Genomic DNA, 17,812 nt, shown 5'->3' on the forward strand with positions numbered 1-17,812 from the left:
AATGAACAACAACAATTCGGCAGCCAGGGGTTGGGGGTGGGGGGAGGGTCTGTGGACAAAGCGAGGGCGCTTGTGCTTTCATAGGGGGTAAGTTCTGGGGGCTTTAGTAAAAAGAAGCATGTTCTGGCTTTCCAAGCAACTTGTTTAACTTTGCATCCATTCATGCAGGAATACAAAAGAGAGAAAGAGAAAATATAGACAGGCATTTCACAGGAGTACTTAGGAGAGCTCCGGGGTAAAGTAGTTTCATTAGCTAACAGCCAAGGCCTGGTAACACAGAGGAGCTGCCCAGGGACCTGGGAGGGCCGGGCAGTGGTTTTGATTTGGACCAGAGAGGAGGCTAAAAGGCACAGTTAAGTGTTGAGAAAGGAAGAAGCGTGAGGCATAGGTTCAGCACCAGAATTACAGAAGGTCTGTCCAAAAAAAAAAAAAAAAATTCTAAGAAACAAGTCTTCCTGTGCAATGAGCCTGGCTAAAATTAGGGAATCAAAACAAACTACTAAATGAGAAAAAGGTAGAAATACCAACTTTTCAGGCATCCATTTCAACAGCTATCATCTGTGATTGAGATACAGTCTCCATTCTGGGGAGGGATGTGCTAGACTGCCCTTGGTTTTGGACTTTATCCTATCAGACCTGAAGAAGAAGCCTGCCTGGGAATGGAAGTGCATCCAAGTTCGTTTATGAGCTTCACTGGGAGTTAAAGTGTAGGTCTCCATTCTGGCCCAGGGGAGAACACATATAAACATTCTGATGTGTGTAGAATATATTTCACATAAAAACAAAACTTCCAAAATTACAACAAGCAGAAAATGGTTACACAGTGAATCTCTCAGATCCAATTTTTTAAAAAAGAATAGGATTATCCATATAGTTCAAATGGATGTCTGATTTCCAGATATTTCTAACCAAGGGTTTGGTTACATACAATTCCCATCAATAGACTTAAAAAATAGAAACAAAGTAGGAGAATAAATAGGGGGAAAGAGCATGACAGTTTCTTCTGTTTGAGGGCTGAGTCCCAATTTCATTAACATAGTTAGTGGGTTAATGTCATAAGAGGGATAGAAAGAACCCTTTATCACCTTCTTTGGTGACTGTCACCTCAAAACTCTCTAAAGGGAGAAAAGATAAACCCATGTCAGTAATACAAGAAAGAACGAACTCTAAACAATAAGAAAAAAAAGTCAAAGATGCACATATTACATAGAAAAGCTTGACATCGTTTAACAATACACTCAGTAGCCAGTGGCTAACATTGTTAGAGCAAAACTGAACCTTCAAGAACAAAATGTCTCTTTGCATCCCACTTACCACAGATGACACTAGCCTAGGGATGAAATACTGCTGTGAAGTTTCCTCACACCCACAGGTGTGATGGGGATCTCTCTTTTCAGGAATGCGTGGATGATAACAGTGTCTAAGTCAGTCTAGTTGCTGTTTTCTAGTTTTCAGATTTTCATTTTGAAGCTAAGTTCTTGGTGGCTGAATACCCTAACATTCAACTCATCATTGGCCTTAAGGAAACAGTGGGAGGGAAGGGTTTTATTTCAACCCCTTTGTTCTTGGCCTGAATAAATAACCATGTTTTCTCATCTAAGGTACCCAACCAAGGCAACCCATATCCATACAGAGACCTCTTCTCCTGGAACATCTGCTTATATGTGAACTGAAAGCAGATTCGGTCCTAACTGTAGCGATGCTGCCACGATCATGGTTTTCACTTCCTGAAACACCTGTTCTTCCAAGTCAGTATAAATCCTGCTCACCTCCCCCTACGACCCACTAGAGAGCAGATACAAGAAGGTCAGGGGTACCCTGCCCCAGACTCGGCGTGGCCTCGCCAAGGAAACCAAAAGGTTACCCAGCCTCAATTTCCTGCCCCCCCTTTTTTAATGTATATCCCTGAACAGTATTGTTTCATTGTGTTTGTGACATGCAGTTCTTGTGACTTGATTTTTCACTCCACCTTTTCCAGCCGTGCGCATCTGAGATGTATTTATCTTTGCTAGCACCTGCAGATACAGAGTTCATTCACTCTCACTGGTACACACAGTTAGAAGCCAGTGAGTTAAAACGTAAGTGCTTAAAACACTGCCCAGCATAAAGGAAGCCCTCCACAAACACTGGCTGTTGTGGTAATGATTTCCCATTGTGTGAACACACTGGAGTTCCAGTGCTCTGCTGTGTGAACAAGGCTCAAGCCACTAGCCACGTGGCTTAAAACTGCTTAAAACTGAACTGAAATTCATGTTAAAAGTGCATAATATTGGGCTTCCCTGGTAGCTCAGTGGATAAGAATCTACCTGCGAGTGCAGGAGACGCCGGTTCGATCCCTGAGCCAGGAAGATCTCACATGCCTCAGAGCAACTAAGCCCAGGAGCCACAACTACTGAGTCTGTGCTCTAGAGCTCAGAAGCCACAACTGCTGAAGCCTGCGTGCCTTACAGCCCGTGCTCCGCAACAAGAGGAGCCCCCGGCAATGAGAAATCCATACACCACCGCCAGAGAGTAGTCCCAGCTCGCCACAACTAGAGAAAAGCCTGAGCATCAATGAAGACCCAGCACAGCCAAATAAATAAATACTTTCAAAAATAAATTAAAAAAAATTTTTAAGTGCATAATAATACAAACTCAGTTCCTCCGTCGCACTGGCTGCATTTCAAGTGCTCAAGAGCCACACGTGACTAGCAACTATTCAATGGAGATGTAGACATGAACATTCCATCACACTGCAAGCTCTACTGGACAGCGCTGCTCAGGGCAGGGGGCAGGCAAACCGGCAGGCCACATCCAGCCAGAGCGTATTTCTGAGTGGCCTGCGAGCTGAAGATGGTTTCTGTGTGTTATTTCATGACACAAGATAATTATAAGAAATTCAAATGTCAGTGTCCATAAGCAATGTTTTATCAGATCAGATCAGTTGCTCAGTTGTGTCTGACTCTTTGCGACCCCATGAATCGCAGCACACCAGGCCTCCCTGTCCATCACCAACTCCCGGAGTTCACTCAAATTCATGTCCATCGAGTCGGTGATGCCATCCAGCCATCTCATCCTCTGTCGTCCCCTTCTCCTCCTGCCCCCAATCCCTCCCAGCATCAGAGTCTTTTCCAGTGAGTCAACTCTTCGCATGAGGTGGCTGGAGTTTCAGCTTTAGTATCATTCCTTCCAAAGAAATCCCAGGGCTGATCTCCTTCAGAATGGACTGGTTGGATCTCCTTGCAGTCCAAGGGACTCTCAAGAGTCTTCTCCAACACCACAGTTCAAAAGCATCAATTCTTCGGTGCTCAGCCTTCTTCACAGTCCAACTCTCACATCCATACATGACCACAGGAATGTTTTATAGGGATGCATAAAACAGAGACCTGCTAATGTCTTGTCTTGGGCTTCTTCCCCATGCCTCTCCCTGACAGTGGCACAGCTCGGTCACTGCCAAAGAGACCATCCCCCCATGGACTGCAAAGGCTCAAATCCTCACTGCCAGCCTTTTAGAGAAAGACTGGCTGATCACTGCTCTTTAATCCACCATGAGCAGAAACTGCTGGGTACCAGCTGTGTCCAACTGTTTTCCAGAATGTGGTAATTCGCTTGACTATGTTTGCACTTTTGGGGTGTAACTAATAGAGTGGGATATATATTAAGATATGTCAAGTTTCCCAGCTTTAATTCAGTGGTATAATAACATCTTGGTTTTGTGTTTTTTTTTTAATTGAAAGTCTGCTGTTCTAAAGAGAAAACGGTGAGGCATCCTACGTCACTCACAGTGAGTGACAAGGCTTTCCCAACAAGGCCACTGCATAGGGAAGTGAGGTTTAAGACCTCAGATGAAGCCTCTGACCTGGGTGATGCTGCCTACACAGTGCCATGCTGAGTAAGAATTCAAAGACACTCACCAGGGGCCTCCCTAGTGGTCTACTGGCTAAGACTCCACACTCACAGTGCAGGGAGCCTGGGTTCCATCCCTGGTCAGAGAACTAGATCTCACATGCTGCAACCAAGATCCCACCTCCCACACCCAAGAGCTGGCACAGCTTAAAAAAATTAGACACTCAGTCAAGCACTGTCCTTGAGATTGCTTCTGACCATGGGACCACAAGGAGAAATGGAACTGTCTGCTAGAAGCTGTAAACTGCCTGCTTCATGCTACCAGGCTGGGAGGAGGGGATAAACTTGGGCATCTCTCAGCCTTGTCAAAGAAGGACATCTCAAAATCAGCTCTCGTATTCTACTTCCTTTCTGTCCTGTTCCTTCCCACTCAATCCAGACCATGTACTATTGCTCCAGGCTTTCCACGTGGTGCGAGTGGTAAAGAGATGTGGGTTCGATCCCCAGGTTAGGAAGATCCCCTGGAGAAGGAAATGCCAACCCACTCCAGTATTCTTGCCTGGAAAATTCCATGGACAGAGGAGGAACCTGGTGGGCTACAGTCCATGAAGCTGCAAAAAGTGGGACACGACTGAGCAACCACTGCTCCACTAGATAAATCTACAGCTCTGCTCTCATCATGTCTGAAATCCCCCACTGGGTTCCCTGGACAACCGACCCCTCTAGCCCTGCTGGCCTCAGAATGGACAAAACCTCCTGTCTCTCTCCACTCTTCATTCCCCTAAAATCATCTAAAATAGTCAAAAGGAGCTTTAGTAAAGAATTTTTAAAAAGCAAAACAGAAAGATATAACAATGGATGAAGCCAGCAGAGCAGAGCTCTCACTTCTCTCTCTCTCTGGCCACGTCCAGTTCTCATCTGACAGTGCTGAGCCCTCACTTTCCACATCGGTCCTTTTGGCTTCCAGCTTCTTCCAAATCTTAGTTCAAGCTCTTCCCCAGACAAGAGAGGGTGTCTCTGGAGCTGTTCCTGCAGCCTCCCCAGGTCTGGCGCTGTCCTGCCCTCATGCTGCAGCCCCAGTGGAGGTCACCAGCACCGGCTTGGATACTTCAGGTTCTCTCGTGTGACAGAAATCCACTCCAGCCAACTCAGCGACAGGGCCTTCACTGAAGAGCCACCAGGAGCTCATGGAATTGACTGCAGGCCAGAGACAGGGACTTGGAGACGGTTAGAAACCAAGGCGGCTCCAGAGACCAGCGAAGAAGAGCCGCACAGTTCCACAGCAAGAAGGCCTGGATGGAAGGGCCATGCCCACAGCTGGTATCAGCACCTATCCCTCGGCTCGACATTCACATCCCAAGAGAGAGTGTCTGTCGGCCCGGCCTGGGTCATGCCTGTGCTTGGCTGGGGCAACAGGGTAACGGGTTGTAGACCCACCAACCTGGATCCAACCGGAAGGAGACCAGGGGCTGCTGAGGGAAAACTGACATTTTCTGAGCAGCAAGTGTCCACTACAACGTGCCTGCTAATCCACCTCTCCTCCCTGACCCACTTCTCTCTCCCTGGCCTTGGCACCCTTGCCTACCAGCTAGACGTCCAGGCTGACTCTTACTTATGGTGACTTTTGAATTCCTTGCTTACTGGTCCAGGCTAGTTTCTGGAACCAGCCCACGTGTGGCTCTAATCAAAACAGTTTTTCCAGGTACCTCAGATGTACAGTAACGAAAAACATACACCCAAGGGTTATGCCCTAATGGCCCAGGCACAACAACCTGTGATGGACTGTCACATTCCAGTGCACCAGGAACTGTCCGAGAAACTTGCTGAACATGTCCTTTGCCAAGCCCCCTTCCCAGAAATTCAGATTCAGCAGCTCTGGGGCAGAGCCCTGTCATCTGCGTTTCTAACAAGTGCTGCCAGGAGGCTCCAATGCCGACAAGCTGCAATCCACACTTGAGAGACTGGCCTATCAGTGGTTTCCAAACCTCACCGGCTGGTTATAAATTTCTAAGCTGTGCTCTTACAAGTACAGATTCAACTGGGCAAGAGCAGACAGGGGAACCTGACGGATGCGCCCCAGGACTGTCTGGATGCAGTACTAGAAACCACGGGCGAGGTGACATCCTGTCTAACTCAGCCTGGCAACAGAAACCATGCAGCTCTGGGCTCATTTCCAACCCTCTGCTCCTCCGACACACCAAACGGGCTGACTCTTCACCCACCTCTTTGGGACCCCTGCCAGCTCCCACCTCTGTTCCATCCTCCCCACTGCCCGTTACTGCCCAACCATGTACATCCTTCCCATCCTTGGCAGGAGCTCGAGTCTGCCTTTAGAAATCACGTCCTTATCTTTTCATGAACTCCAGTCTACCCAGTGCTGCCTCTCTCACTTGACAATGACCTACAGATGTCCAGGCACCCATGCTTAACTCTCGGACAATGCTGGTCTCACCTTCCCCCCTAGAAGACCAGTGTTCTGAGAAATGCTTTTTTGTAATTTCTGGGAGGCCTAGCAAAGCTACCTAATATTTAATGATTATTGATCTCAAACCATTCCTTGTTTATTTAAAACTGCTACTTGACCGATTACTGCCTTGCACTAGGCTGAGTTACACAAGATTTCTGACATTCCGATTTTTCACGTATTTTGACATTTTCAGACAAAAATGGCATTTTCATGTGACTTAACCTAACATATCCAACTCATGGCTGCAAACACAGTCCCAGCCCAGCTGCACATGCTGACAAAGCAAAACTGTGCGGAGGTGTGTGGTGGTGACGCCCGTGGGCCACCCTCAGGGCATGTGAGTCACGAGAATTACACAGAATATGGAGAAGAGCAGCACAGATATGAGCCAGTTCTAATTAAATGTCAACAAAAGTACAGCTCCTGTTCTTGTCCTGAAGTTTCTTGTGGACTCCATTCATATCATAATTGTTTAATCTTGTAAAATATCTGTACTCAGATTAGGAAGGCAGGAAAAAGAATGCTTCTATAACCACATATGAAAGGAAAGAGCTTCAAAAAAGGTAGGGGTTGGGGGTGGATGCAGGGCTTCCTAGGTGGCAGGGTGTAAAGAATCCACTGGTCAATGTAGGAGATGCAAAAAGTTCAGGTTGGATCTCTGCATCAGGAAGATCTCTGGAGGAGGAAATGGCAACCCACTTCAGTATTCTTACCTGGGAAATCCCACGGACAGAGGAGCCTGGTGGGCTACAGTCTATGGGACCACAGAGAGTTGGATACGACTATGCATGCACGCAGAGTGTTCAGCTCCCAATACAGGCAACTCACTGGGGTCAAAGGTGTCACCGTAAAAACAGCAACAATGTGGCTGATAAAGTGGCTCCAGCCTGTAACTGCCCGTTAAATACATACAATGCACACCACATGTTTTATCCCCACCTCTACTCGGGCTTTTAGCAGATTAAAGAAAAGGGGCTGAACTGAATGGTGTGGTTTTCATTTTCTAAAATGCTTGACCAATACCAAGACTTTATTTACCTAGTCTTACCCCGGGCCAAACCCTGTGCATTTCACATGATCGTCTGATGAGTGACAAATTACAACACACTTCGGTGACCAGGCTTCCCACATTTCACGGGTGTTTATTTAGGAGTTTAGACAAGTCATCTCCAGTGGCTACCCACACACAGGCCCTATTACGGGATTAAGACCGTGGACCAGAATGTGTACCGTGTCGTACAGTGTCGTGAGAGCCGACCTGGTGAAGCTAAGAATCACACTGGGGTCAGGCTGCCTGGTTCAAAGGCTGAGCTGTCGTTTGTGGGCTGAGTGATCTCAGGCAAACTCTTTCGGTCCTTCTACCAGAATTTATGGATCACTGACTAGTCCCAGGGACTTCTCTGGTGGTCCAGTGATTAAGACTCTGCGCTTCCACTGCAGGAGGCACGGGTTCTATCCCTGGTCAGGGAACTGAGATCCCGCATGCTGTGAAGCATGACCAAAAATTAAAAATTAAACAAATCAAAACAAAAACCCAAACACCAACTAGTCCCGGGGGCTTGTTAAGGGACCGGGGATTAAATGGAGAACCTGGCAGTCATGCTGCTGACAGATGTGCTCTGAGCCTCTGTTTCCTCATCTAGAAAATGGGGGCATGACAGTCTCTACCACTGAGACTGCTGGAAGGAATCAAAGGAACCATGCAGAGCCGGAGAACACCCCACGCTACACAGAAGAGAGCTCAGTCAATGTCAGCAGTGGCTGCTGCCACCACCACCGTGATGCTAAAGTAAACTTAACGTCACCACCAACTGCAACCAAAGCTCAAAATAAGGCTCCAGACCCGTCCTCTGCTTTACCCAAAAAACATTTAAGAAACTCAGTGAGAAAATGGAATACTACTAAGACTACTAGAGGAAGATGGAAGACAGTTCTCATGTAATGTTATATGAAAAAAATTTTTTTTAAAGATTCCTAACAGCAGCAGTGAACAATGAAAATAGCACTTACTACATACCAGGCATTGTTTTAAGCTCTTCCTATTTATAAATAAATAAGCTAATATTTTCCAAACCCTATAAGGTATATGATATTATCTTCATGTTACAAATGATGAGAATGAGGCTCAGAGATGTTAAGTAATTTGCCCAGAGCCACACAGCCAATGAGCCTCACAGCCAGGATTGAAGCACTAGGCTCCAGGATTTGTGTTCCTTATGTACCTGTCTGCTACAGCCCGGTGGGGGCAGTGCTCTGCGTAGCAGCTGGATGGGAGTTGGATGGGTACCATGGTAACAGAAGAGAGAGGGAGAGAGGAGGTCCCTTCCCAGGACTGTGCAGCTACTCACTTCGGTAGGAAGAGGACTATGCTTCAGGAAGAGTAGATGAGCACCAGTTCCACCCCTGGGTGTATAATCGAGAGCACTGAACATCCACACAGAGACTTGTACACAGATGTTCACGGAATCACTACTCACAGTGGCCACAAAGTACAAACGACTCTGATGCCCATTACCGATGGATGAGTAAACAAAACGTGGTCCATCCATATACCGAAATATTATTTGGCAATAAGAAGGAACAAGGGACATGCCACAACGTGGTGAACCTCCAGATCATCGTGCTAAGTGAAAGGTGCGAGTCACAAAAAGCCGTGTGTTGTTCTTGTGTGAAATATCCAGAATACAGGCAAATCCAAAGACACGCAGTAGACTAGTGGCTGCCAAGGGGAGTGACTGCTAACAGAGGCAAGGGTTTCTTTCTGGGGTGATGAAATGCTGTAGGGCTTCCCTGGTGGCTCAGACGGTAAAGCGTCTGCCTGCAATGCGGGAGACCTGGGTTCAATTCCTGGGTCGGGAAGATCCCCTGGAGAAGGAAATGGCAATCCACTCCAGCACTCTTGCCTGGAAGATCCCATGGACGGAGGAGCCTGATAGGCTACAGTCCATGGGGTCACAAAGAGTCGGACACGACTGAGCGACTTCACTTTCACCATTGTAGAATTAGACAGTGGCTGATGGTAGAACAATCTTATGAAAACACTAAAAACCAGTGAACTGTATACATTATGGTATATGAACTGTATTTTTTTTAAAAAGACTATAAGACCAACTGTGCTCCCCTCTGAAAATCTCCAGAAGGAAAATATTTATTTTTTCTGTCCACTATGGCAAATGTAATCAAGTTACCACTATACTAGGCTCTACGCTGCTTCTCCATATAGTTGTTTAAAATCTCAATATATAACTTTGGCACATTAATAAAAAATACCTGAGAATCTCTAAAAACATAAAACCTTGTAAGTACTATTTCATTCAAGACTATATATCAAGGATTTTTTTTTTGCAATACTCATTTATATTTTAGCCAGAAACAATTACACAAACACTAACAACTTATATCAGGGGCCACACAGCATGTAATATCTAAAAAGTTAGATAAATCTTACATTTAATAATTTCACAATTAAAATGGTGTTTTTATTTCCCCAGTAGTAAACCCATATATCAAAACCAAAAAATAATAAAGAAAAATGAAACTATCTTCAATTGTGAAGGTAATAAATATTTTTGAAAACAGAATTTACCATAAGAATCTATTTTGTATCCACCAAAAATAATGTATCTGAACTTAAAACAAAACTCACATTTTATTCAGGATGAAATAAACTATATCCCCTGGAGAAAGGAAAGGCTACCCACTCCAGTATTCTGGCCTGGAGAATCCCATGGACTGTATAGACCATGGGGTCACAAAGAGTCGGACACAACTGAGGGACTTTCATTTTCAAACTATACAAAATTGATTTTCTTCACCAAACTAAAAGCAATATTTTCTGTATTATTCCTACATACACCACAAAACACTTATTTTTGTAGGTTTTCTAGGTGTTGCTTAATACATTAAGTTTTAATAAATTACACAATAAAATTAAATTCAACAAGAAAGAAAAAAGTGACACGCAAAATGACTTCAAGGTTAGTACTCAATGTACATTTCATTTCCTACTTCCCATCCTCTGTAACCTTCTGTGCTGCCTAACACAGCATCACAGTTAAGAGCCATCCTGCCTGACTTGGAATCTGGCCTCTGACACATCTAAGCTGTGTGACCCAGAGCTGGTAAGTTAGCAGCTCTGTGCTTCAGCTTCCTCTCTTTAAAAAGGGGTGACAAGAAGTATACTTACCTCAAAAGGCTGTTGAGAATTAAACACAAGTGCATATTTGTACAGTACTTACAGCAGTGCCCAGGACACTGAATGCTTTATAAGGGTTATGAATCATGAGTGATATAACGGGACAGAGATCCACCAACAACAGGACTGGGTACAGCTGAGAATTTGTAAAGAGAGGCCTGGGGGAGTAGATGCCAGAACTCCTGACTGCAATTGCTAATCAAAATCAATTAGATGTCAGGGAGATGCAAGTACCCTCAGGAACATAAGCTAGATGACCCTAGTAAGGTTACTGACAAGACCCCGAAACGTCACACCTGCAAGGAGGAACTGTATATAATAAACAAAGGTGTTGCATGCAAAGTGTGTGTAAATATATCTATGCAAATACTCAAAAATTTAGTGATGCCCAGAGGAAACCATAGGCAATGCTAAAAATGATTTTTAAATCAGGGGAGGGGGGAACAACCAAAAAAAAAATCACCTTGGCTACCAAACAGAGACTGTGTGTGTCTTCCTAGCACAGAGCACTTCCTCTACCACGCATCTAATTGGATTTCTCTCTAAAAACCAATAAACGAGTAAAACTAATCAAGAAGATCTGTCTCTACCACTGACTCAATAGCACAAGCTGCTTCTCAGGTTACTCCCCTGGAAATGGGATGTGGCACTTGAACAGAAAGAAGAGAAATTCAGTCTTTAAATAGCTCTTCAGAGACATCCTTGCATTCATGTCTCCCATTTACCATAGTAAATTCAATGTATGGAATGATCTATATGAGCTAACTGAATTTTTCTCATTTGTTTTGAGGCAAACAGAACAAACACATTTTGTTCTGGAAAAACATCAGGCAAAAACCACTCTTTAAAAATTAACTTCACAACGTCCCTTTTGACTCTGAGGCAAAGAAAGGGAGAAGCAGCCTGTTCCTCTGCCTATTAAGGACGTGACCCCAGCCTTGACGTAAAGCAAGAACAGTTCTGATCTGCAAAGTGCTGTTGGAAGCCACTGAGACAGCAGATCTTCAGAGCAACCCTCGATCTGTCCCAGTGAACACTGAGCTTACAATCTTATAAAGTAACTCATGCTAAAGATTTACTCAAAGTAACATCTAAGCCAAATGAAATCAGTCTAAAAGACTGCTCAATATTCCCAACTAAGTCTCTTCAGGTAACTGAAACCTAGGTAGTACAGGGAAAATCATGAGCTGTAATCACTTATATCAGGGGCCCCCAACTTCTGGAATCTGAAGCCTGAAGATCTGAGGTGGAGCTGATGTAATAATAAAAGTGTTCTATAAATCTAATGCGCTTGAATCATCCCCAAACCATCCCTTACCTCCTGCTACAGTCCATGGAAAAATTGTCTTCCATGGAACCTGGTCCCTGGTGCAAAAGGCTTAGGGACCACTGCTCCAGATTCTCACTGCTCAGAGACCAGGAGCACCAGGACACAGGTTAGAAAGGCAAGGTTGCAGGTGCCCCCAGAACCACTGTATCCAAGCCTGCATTTTAAGCACGATCCCGTGCTCTGCACAGACACAAAAGCTTGAGATGCACTGGTCTGGATGCTCTCTTGCTGGTTACATCAAGACAAAGAACACAGTGATGCAATTAAATGTTTTGCCTTTCAAAAAGTACAGGCTTTGCAAGGGCAGTCAGGTACCCCTGTGGTACGTGGGGGCCACACACAACCCTTAGCTATCAAGACATTCTCAGAAAGGCTCAGAAACAACCCAAATGAGACACGTGAAATGCTTCCCAGACTCACGACAGGGAGTAAACAAAGACAGGTTGGTACCTGCAAAGCGCAAAGGAGCATCTTTGTCCAGGGCGATGAGTGGGGGGTCGAGGAGCACGGTGCTGTCGCTCTCCGTAACTAAGCCATGATATGTGGGCTCCAGCCACGGCTTGTGCTTGTTGACTGTGTTTAAAAAGAGAAGGAGGAGAAAGGACATAGGCCAGGTTAGAACTGTTATTTTCAACACCACCGCTTTTGAAAACATACATCCATATCATTAACAATAAAACCCTCATGAGTCTGAAAGGCCACGCTGCTATTTTTTGTGGCCAAGTCTGGTAACAAGACCCAAGTGGGATGAACTCCTAAAGAAATGCAGAAATTATCTGAGGCCAACCCCCGAAGCAACCAAAAATAAGAAATGAACTGCTCTAGAAACTGAAAGAAAGAAAAAAGATTGATGGTTACATGGACAGTTTCACAGACTAACTCATACCACCTCTGTTTTCAGCCGATCCTAGAAGAGTTACAAATAAAAATATGTTATCTCTTGGATTAAAAGATACAAACTGAACAACAAGGCCCTACTGTATAGCACACGGAACTGTACTCAAAATCTTGCAATAAACCATGGGTTTGTTGTTCATTTGCTAAGTCATGCAACCCCACAAACTATAGCCCACCAAGCTTCCCTGTCCTTCACTATCTCCTGGAACTTGCTCAAATTCCTGTCCACTGAGTCAGTGATGGAAAAGAATATGAAAAAGAATATACAGATATGATAACGATATAAAGATAAAGATAATGTACATGTGTGTATGAGAGAGAGAGAGAATATATATATAAGACCCCACAGACTGCAGCCCACCAGGATCCTCTGTCCATGGAATTCTTCAGACAAGAATACTGGGATGGGTAGCCATTCCCTCCTCCAAGGGGATCTTCCCGACCTAGGGATTAAACTCGGGTCTCCCAAACTGCATGCGTGCTAAGTCAGGCAGATTCTTTACCATCTGAGCCACCAGGGAAGCCCACATTTAAGAGTATATTCTTAAATATATACATATATTTTTAAAGACAGAATCACTTTGCTGTATATCAGAAACGCATTATAAATCAACTATACCTCAAAAAAAACCTTTTTTTTTTAAAGAGATACAAACCGTTACATATAAAAATATGTAACAAAGGTAGACTGTATAGCACAGAGAAATACAGCCATTATTCGAAAATAACTTTAAACGGAAAGCAATCTATAAATACACTGAATCACTCTATCTTACACCTGAAACTAACATAATATTGTAAATCAACTATACTTCAATTTTTAAAATGTTATTTCTTTATGATAATAACAGTATTATTTAAAATTAGCATTACAAAAAGAAATGTAAAACAAATGGGTGAAACAAGATTTATAAATATAAAATTACAAATATAATGAATTAAAAGAAAATGATACGCAAAATTCCTAAAAAATCTGACTGAAAACAGTGATCAGGAAAAACCTCCTTTAAAAAAATAATGATAATCTGCTCTGGGATCAGGACAGCCTGGACCCAAACTCCAGAGCCCCTCTATAATGTGCTGTGTGATCTGGAACATGAAACTGATTTCCTGATCTCAATTTCCTTTTTAAAATATTTACTTTTGGTTGCCCTGGGTCTTCATTGCTCCATGTGGACTTTCTCTAGTTACGGCACTTGAACTTACTGCAGTGGCTTCTCTTGTTGCAGAGAACAGGATCTAGGCACAAGGGCTTCAGTACTTGCAGCACAGGGGCTCAGTAGTTGTGGCACACGAGTTTAGTTGCTCCGAGGCATGTGGAATCTTCCTAGACCAAGGATCAAACCCATGTCCCCTGCACTGGTAGGTGGATTCTCATCCACTGCACCACCAGGGAAGTCCTCAATTTCCTCTTTTGTGAAGCCTGGACCCCCATCCCCAACAAACCACAGGGCTGGGGTGGACAACTGGAGAAGTGATGTTTTTCCTTCTCAGTTGGGTACTAGCACTGCTCCTTTCCACACAATTGCACTCATCTCACACTCTAGTAAAGTAATGCTCAAAATTCTCCAAGCCAGGCTTCAGCAATATGTGAACCGTGAACTTCCTGATGTTCAAGCTGGTTTTAGAAAAGGCAGAGGAACCAGAGATCAAATTGCCAACATCTGCTGGATCATCAAAAAAGGAAAAGAATTCCAGAAAAACATCTATTTCTGCTTTATTGACTATGTCAAAGCCTTTGACTATATGCATCACAATAAACTGTGGAAAATTCTGAAAGAGATGGGAATACCAGACCACCTGACCTGCCTCTTGAGAAACCTATATGCAGGTCAGGAAGCAACAGTTAGAACTGGACATGGAACAACAGACTGGTTCCAAACAGGAAAAGGAGTACGTCAAGACTGTATATTGTCACCCTGTTTATTTAACTTATATGCAGAGTACATCATGAGAAATGCTGGACTGGAAGAAACACAAGTTGGAATCAAGATTGCCGGGAGAAATATCAATAACCTCAGATATGCAGATGACACCACCCTTATGGCAGAAAGTGAAGAGGAACTAAAAAGCCTCTTGATGAAAGTGAAAGTGGAGAGTGAAAAAGTTGGCTTAAAGCTCAACATTCAGAAAACAAAGATCATGGCATCCGGTCCCATCACTTCATGGGAAATAGATGGGGAAACAGTGGAAACAGGGTCAGAATTTATTTTTTTGGGCTCCAAAATCACTGCAGATGGTGACTGCAGCCATGAAATTAAAAGATGCTTACTCCTTGGAAGGAAAGTTATGACCAACCTAGATAGCATATTGAGAAGCAGAGACATTACTTTGCCAACAAAGGTCTGTCTAGTCAAGGCTATGGTTTTTCCTGTGGTCATGTATGGATGTGAGAGTTGGACTGTGAAGAGGGCTGAGCGCCGAAGAATTGATGCTTTTGAACTGTGGTGTTGGCGAAGACTCTTGAGAGTCCCTTGGACTGCAAGGAGATCCAACCAGTCCGTTCTGAAGGAGATCAGCCCTGGGATTTCTTTGGAAGCAATGATGCTAAAGCTGAAACTCCAGTTCTTTGGCCACCTCATGTGAAGAGTTGACTCATTGGAAAAGACTCTGACGCTGGGAGGGATTGAGGGCAGGAGTAGAAGGGGACGCCAGAGGATGAGATGGCTGGATGGCATCACTGACTTGATGGACGTGAGTCTGGGTGAACTCCAGGAGTTGGTGATGGACAGGGAGGCCTGGCGTGCTGCAATTCATGGGGTTGCAAAGAGTCGGACACGACTGAGCGACTGAACTGAACTGAACTGCTCCTTTCGTGTTTAGGGTAAGAACATCTGCTCTGACAGCCTGCTGATCTGAGAAAATGAATTTGTGGTTTCTGTCCATTTCGTTTTTCCCCAGCTGTGGCCCCCAGAGGGTCCGTGCTGAGACTTTCCTCTGGTTGAGGCCACCAAGCCCCTCCCTGGGTTCCTCTCTCCACCAGCCTATTTTGAGCTCCTTTCACAGTTGGAACCTTTCCATTTTCTTATTTTCACCTTCTGAGTATTCACATTATAACCTCAGGATATAGATTAACCATGGAATGACTCATGAAGCTAATCTGATTAAACGGAATGTTGTTGTTGTTCAGCCACTAAGTCATGTCTGACTCTTTGCCACCCCGTGGACTGCAGCCCACCAGGCTTCCCTGTTCTTCACTATCTCAAATTCATGTCCATTGAGTCAGTGATGGGGAAACAATGGAAACAGAGACTTTATTTTTGGGGGGGGCTCCAAAATCACTGCAGATGGTGACTGCAGCCACAAAATTAAAAGATGCTTGCTCCTGGAAGAAAAGCTATGACCAACCTAGACAGTATATTAAAAAGCAGAGACATTAATTACTTTGCCAACAAAGGTCCGTCTAGTCAAAGCTATGGTTTTTCCAGTAGTCATGTATGAATGTGAGAGTTGGGACTACAAAGAAAGCTAAGTGTTGAAGAATTTATGCTTTTGAACCATGGTGTTGGAGAAGACTCTTGAGAGTCCCTTGGACTGCAAGGATATCAAATCAGTCAATCCTAAAAGAAATTAGTTCTGAATATTCATTGGAAGGACTGATGCTGAAGCTCAAACTCCAATACTCTGGCAACCTCATGCAAAGAGCTGACTCATTGGAAAAGGCCCTGATGCTGGGAAAGATTGAAGGCGGGAAGAGAAGGGGACGACAGAGAATGAGATGGTTGGATAGCATCACTGACCCAATAGAAATGAGTTTGAGCAAGCTCTGGGAGGTAGTGATGGATACTGAAGCCTGGAGTGCTGCAGTATATGGGGTCGCAATGAATCGGACATGACTGAGAGACTAAACTGAACTGAGTCAGTGATACCATCCAACCATCTCATCCTCTGTCATCCCCTTCTCCTCCCGCCTTCAATCTTTCCCAGCATCAGGGTCTTTTCTAATGAGTCGGCTCTTCACATCAAGTGGGCCAAAGTACTGGAGCTTCAGCTTCAGCATCAGTCCTTCCAGTGAATATTCAGGGTTGATTTCCTTTAAGAGTCACTGGTTATAAAACTTTATTTCCATATAGTTGGGGCCTATTTCTTGAATGAACTACCCAGATTCTCTTTGGGCAGTCAACCAGAAGCGACTGAAACTAAATTTAAATGTTTAACTGTCTTTCATGCTGTGTGACCGTGATGTGGTCCTACTTTTCTTTGCTTTAATGATGATGGGACAAGGGGAGACAGTGAGGATCAGAAGCACCTGAGCCCCACCTGCACTAACTCCCATGTGACCTATTGAAGAAGCAGAGTGCTCACATGTGAAATTCCAAAGGCGCAGGCCTGTGTCTGCGAGGGGCAAGATGAGCGACCTGCTCTCTCCTTAATGACGCTTCCACCCGACATTTTATACAGGCTGCACCCAAACCAACAGCAAGTTCCCTGCCTTCACTTTCAAAGCAAACCCAGACCCACAGGGAGTTGGCTAAAGGGTATAGAGGGTTTTGGTTTTGCAAGACGAAAAGAGTTCCAGCGGTTGACTGCACAACAGTATGAATGAATGAACCCAATACCACTGACTCCAACACTTAAAAATGGTCAAGACGGGAAATTTTATGCTATGGGTATTTTACCACGTTAAAAAAAAAATTCCACACTCACAAAATAAACCCAGATGTAGTCATTTCTTATCCCCTGTGCTGTCTACTGAGAGCTATTACAAAAGTCCAGTAATGGCCTCCTCCCCATCTCTTGCACTGACTCATCCCACAGCAGCTGGGGTACTGCTGTGATCATGGGGGTGGCTCAGAGCCTGCACTCTCAGAATCCATCTACACCAAAGATCCTGAGGACCCTGAACAACTCTGCCTTAGGAGGGCCTGTCTATCGGTAACAACAATAATAATCAGTGCTGAAAGTTAAAACCAAAGAAAAGCGTTAGTACTGATATTTGTTATTAATTCATTTTCAAAAACAAAGCCACTGTGAATTAACATAATATGTTAATGAAAATAAATATATATTTTAAAAGAGAGTTTACTAGGAAGACTGGCAATGCTTTACATTCTGCAAATCCTTTCACGGCCCGGCTTAGCAGAAGACAGCTGGGTTC

General features: G+C 44.3%; 1 protein-coding gene across 11 annotated transcripts in view; it reads right to left on the reverse strand.

The window, feature by feature from the left end:
* Window positions 1–17,812, reverse strand: part of CLSTN1 (calsyntenin 1) — a 76,078-nt gene that overhangs the window by 27,224 nt on the left and 31,042 nt on the right. For 6 of the 11 annotated variants that reach the window (XM_086344368.1, XM_086344361.1, XM_086344365.1 and 3 more), the window contains exons 2-3: window positions 12,268–12,390; window positions 1,086–1,115 (exon numbers count right to left, since the gene is read on the reverse strand). In XM_086344368.1, coding sequence (XP_086200494.1) covers window positions 1,086–1,115; window positions 12,268–12,390 — 153 coding nt within the window. The remainder of the gene's footprint in view (window positions 1–1,085; window positions 1,116–12,267; window positions 12,391–17,812) is intronic. The other 5 variants (XM_086344369.1, XM_086344363.1, XM_086344367.1 and 2 more) reach the window with 1 other exon arrangement.

This window comes from Bos grunniens, chromosome 16 (assembly GCF_055505025.1).
Source record: "Bos grunniens cultivar Pamir isolate PY7600 chromosome 16, Bosgru_T2T1.0, whole genome shotgun sequence".
NCBI classification, from domain to species: Eukaryota; Metazoa; Chordata; class Mammalia; order Artiodactyla; family Bovidae; genus Bos; species Bos grunniens.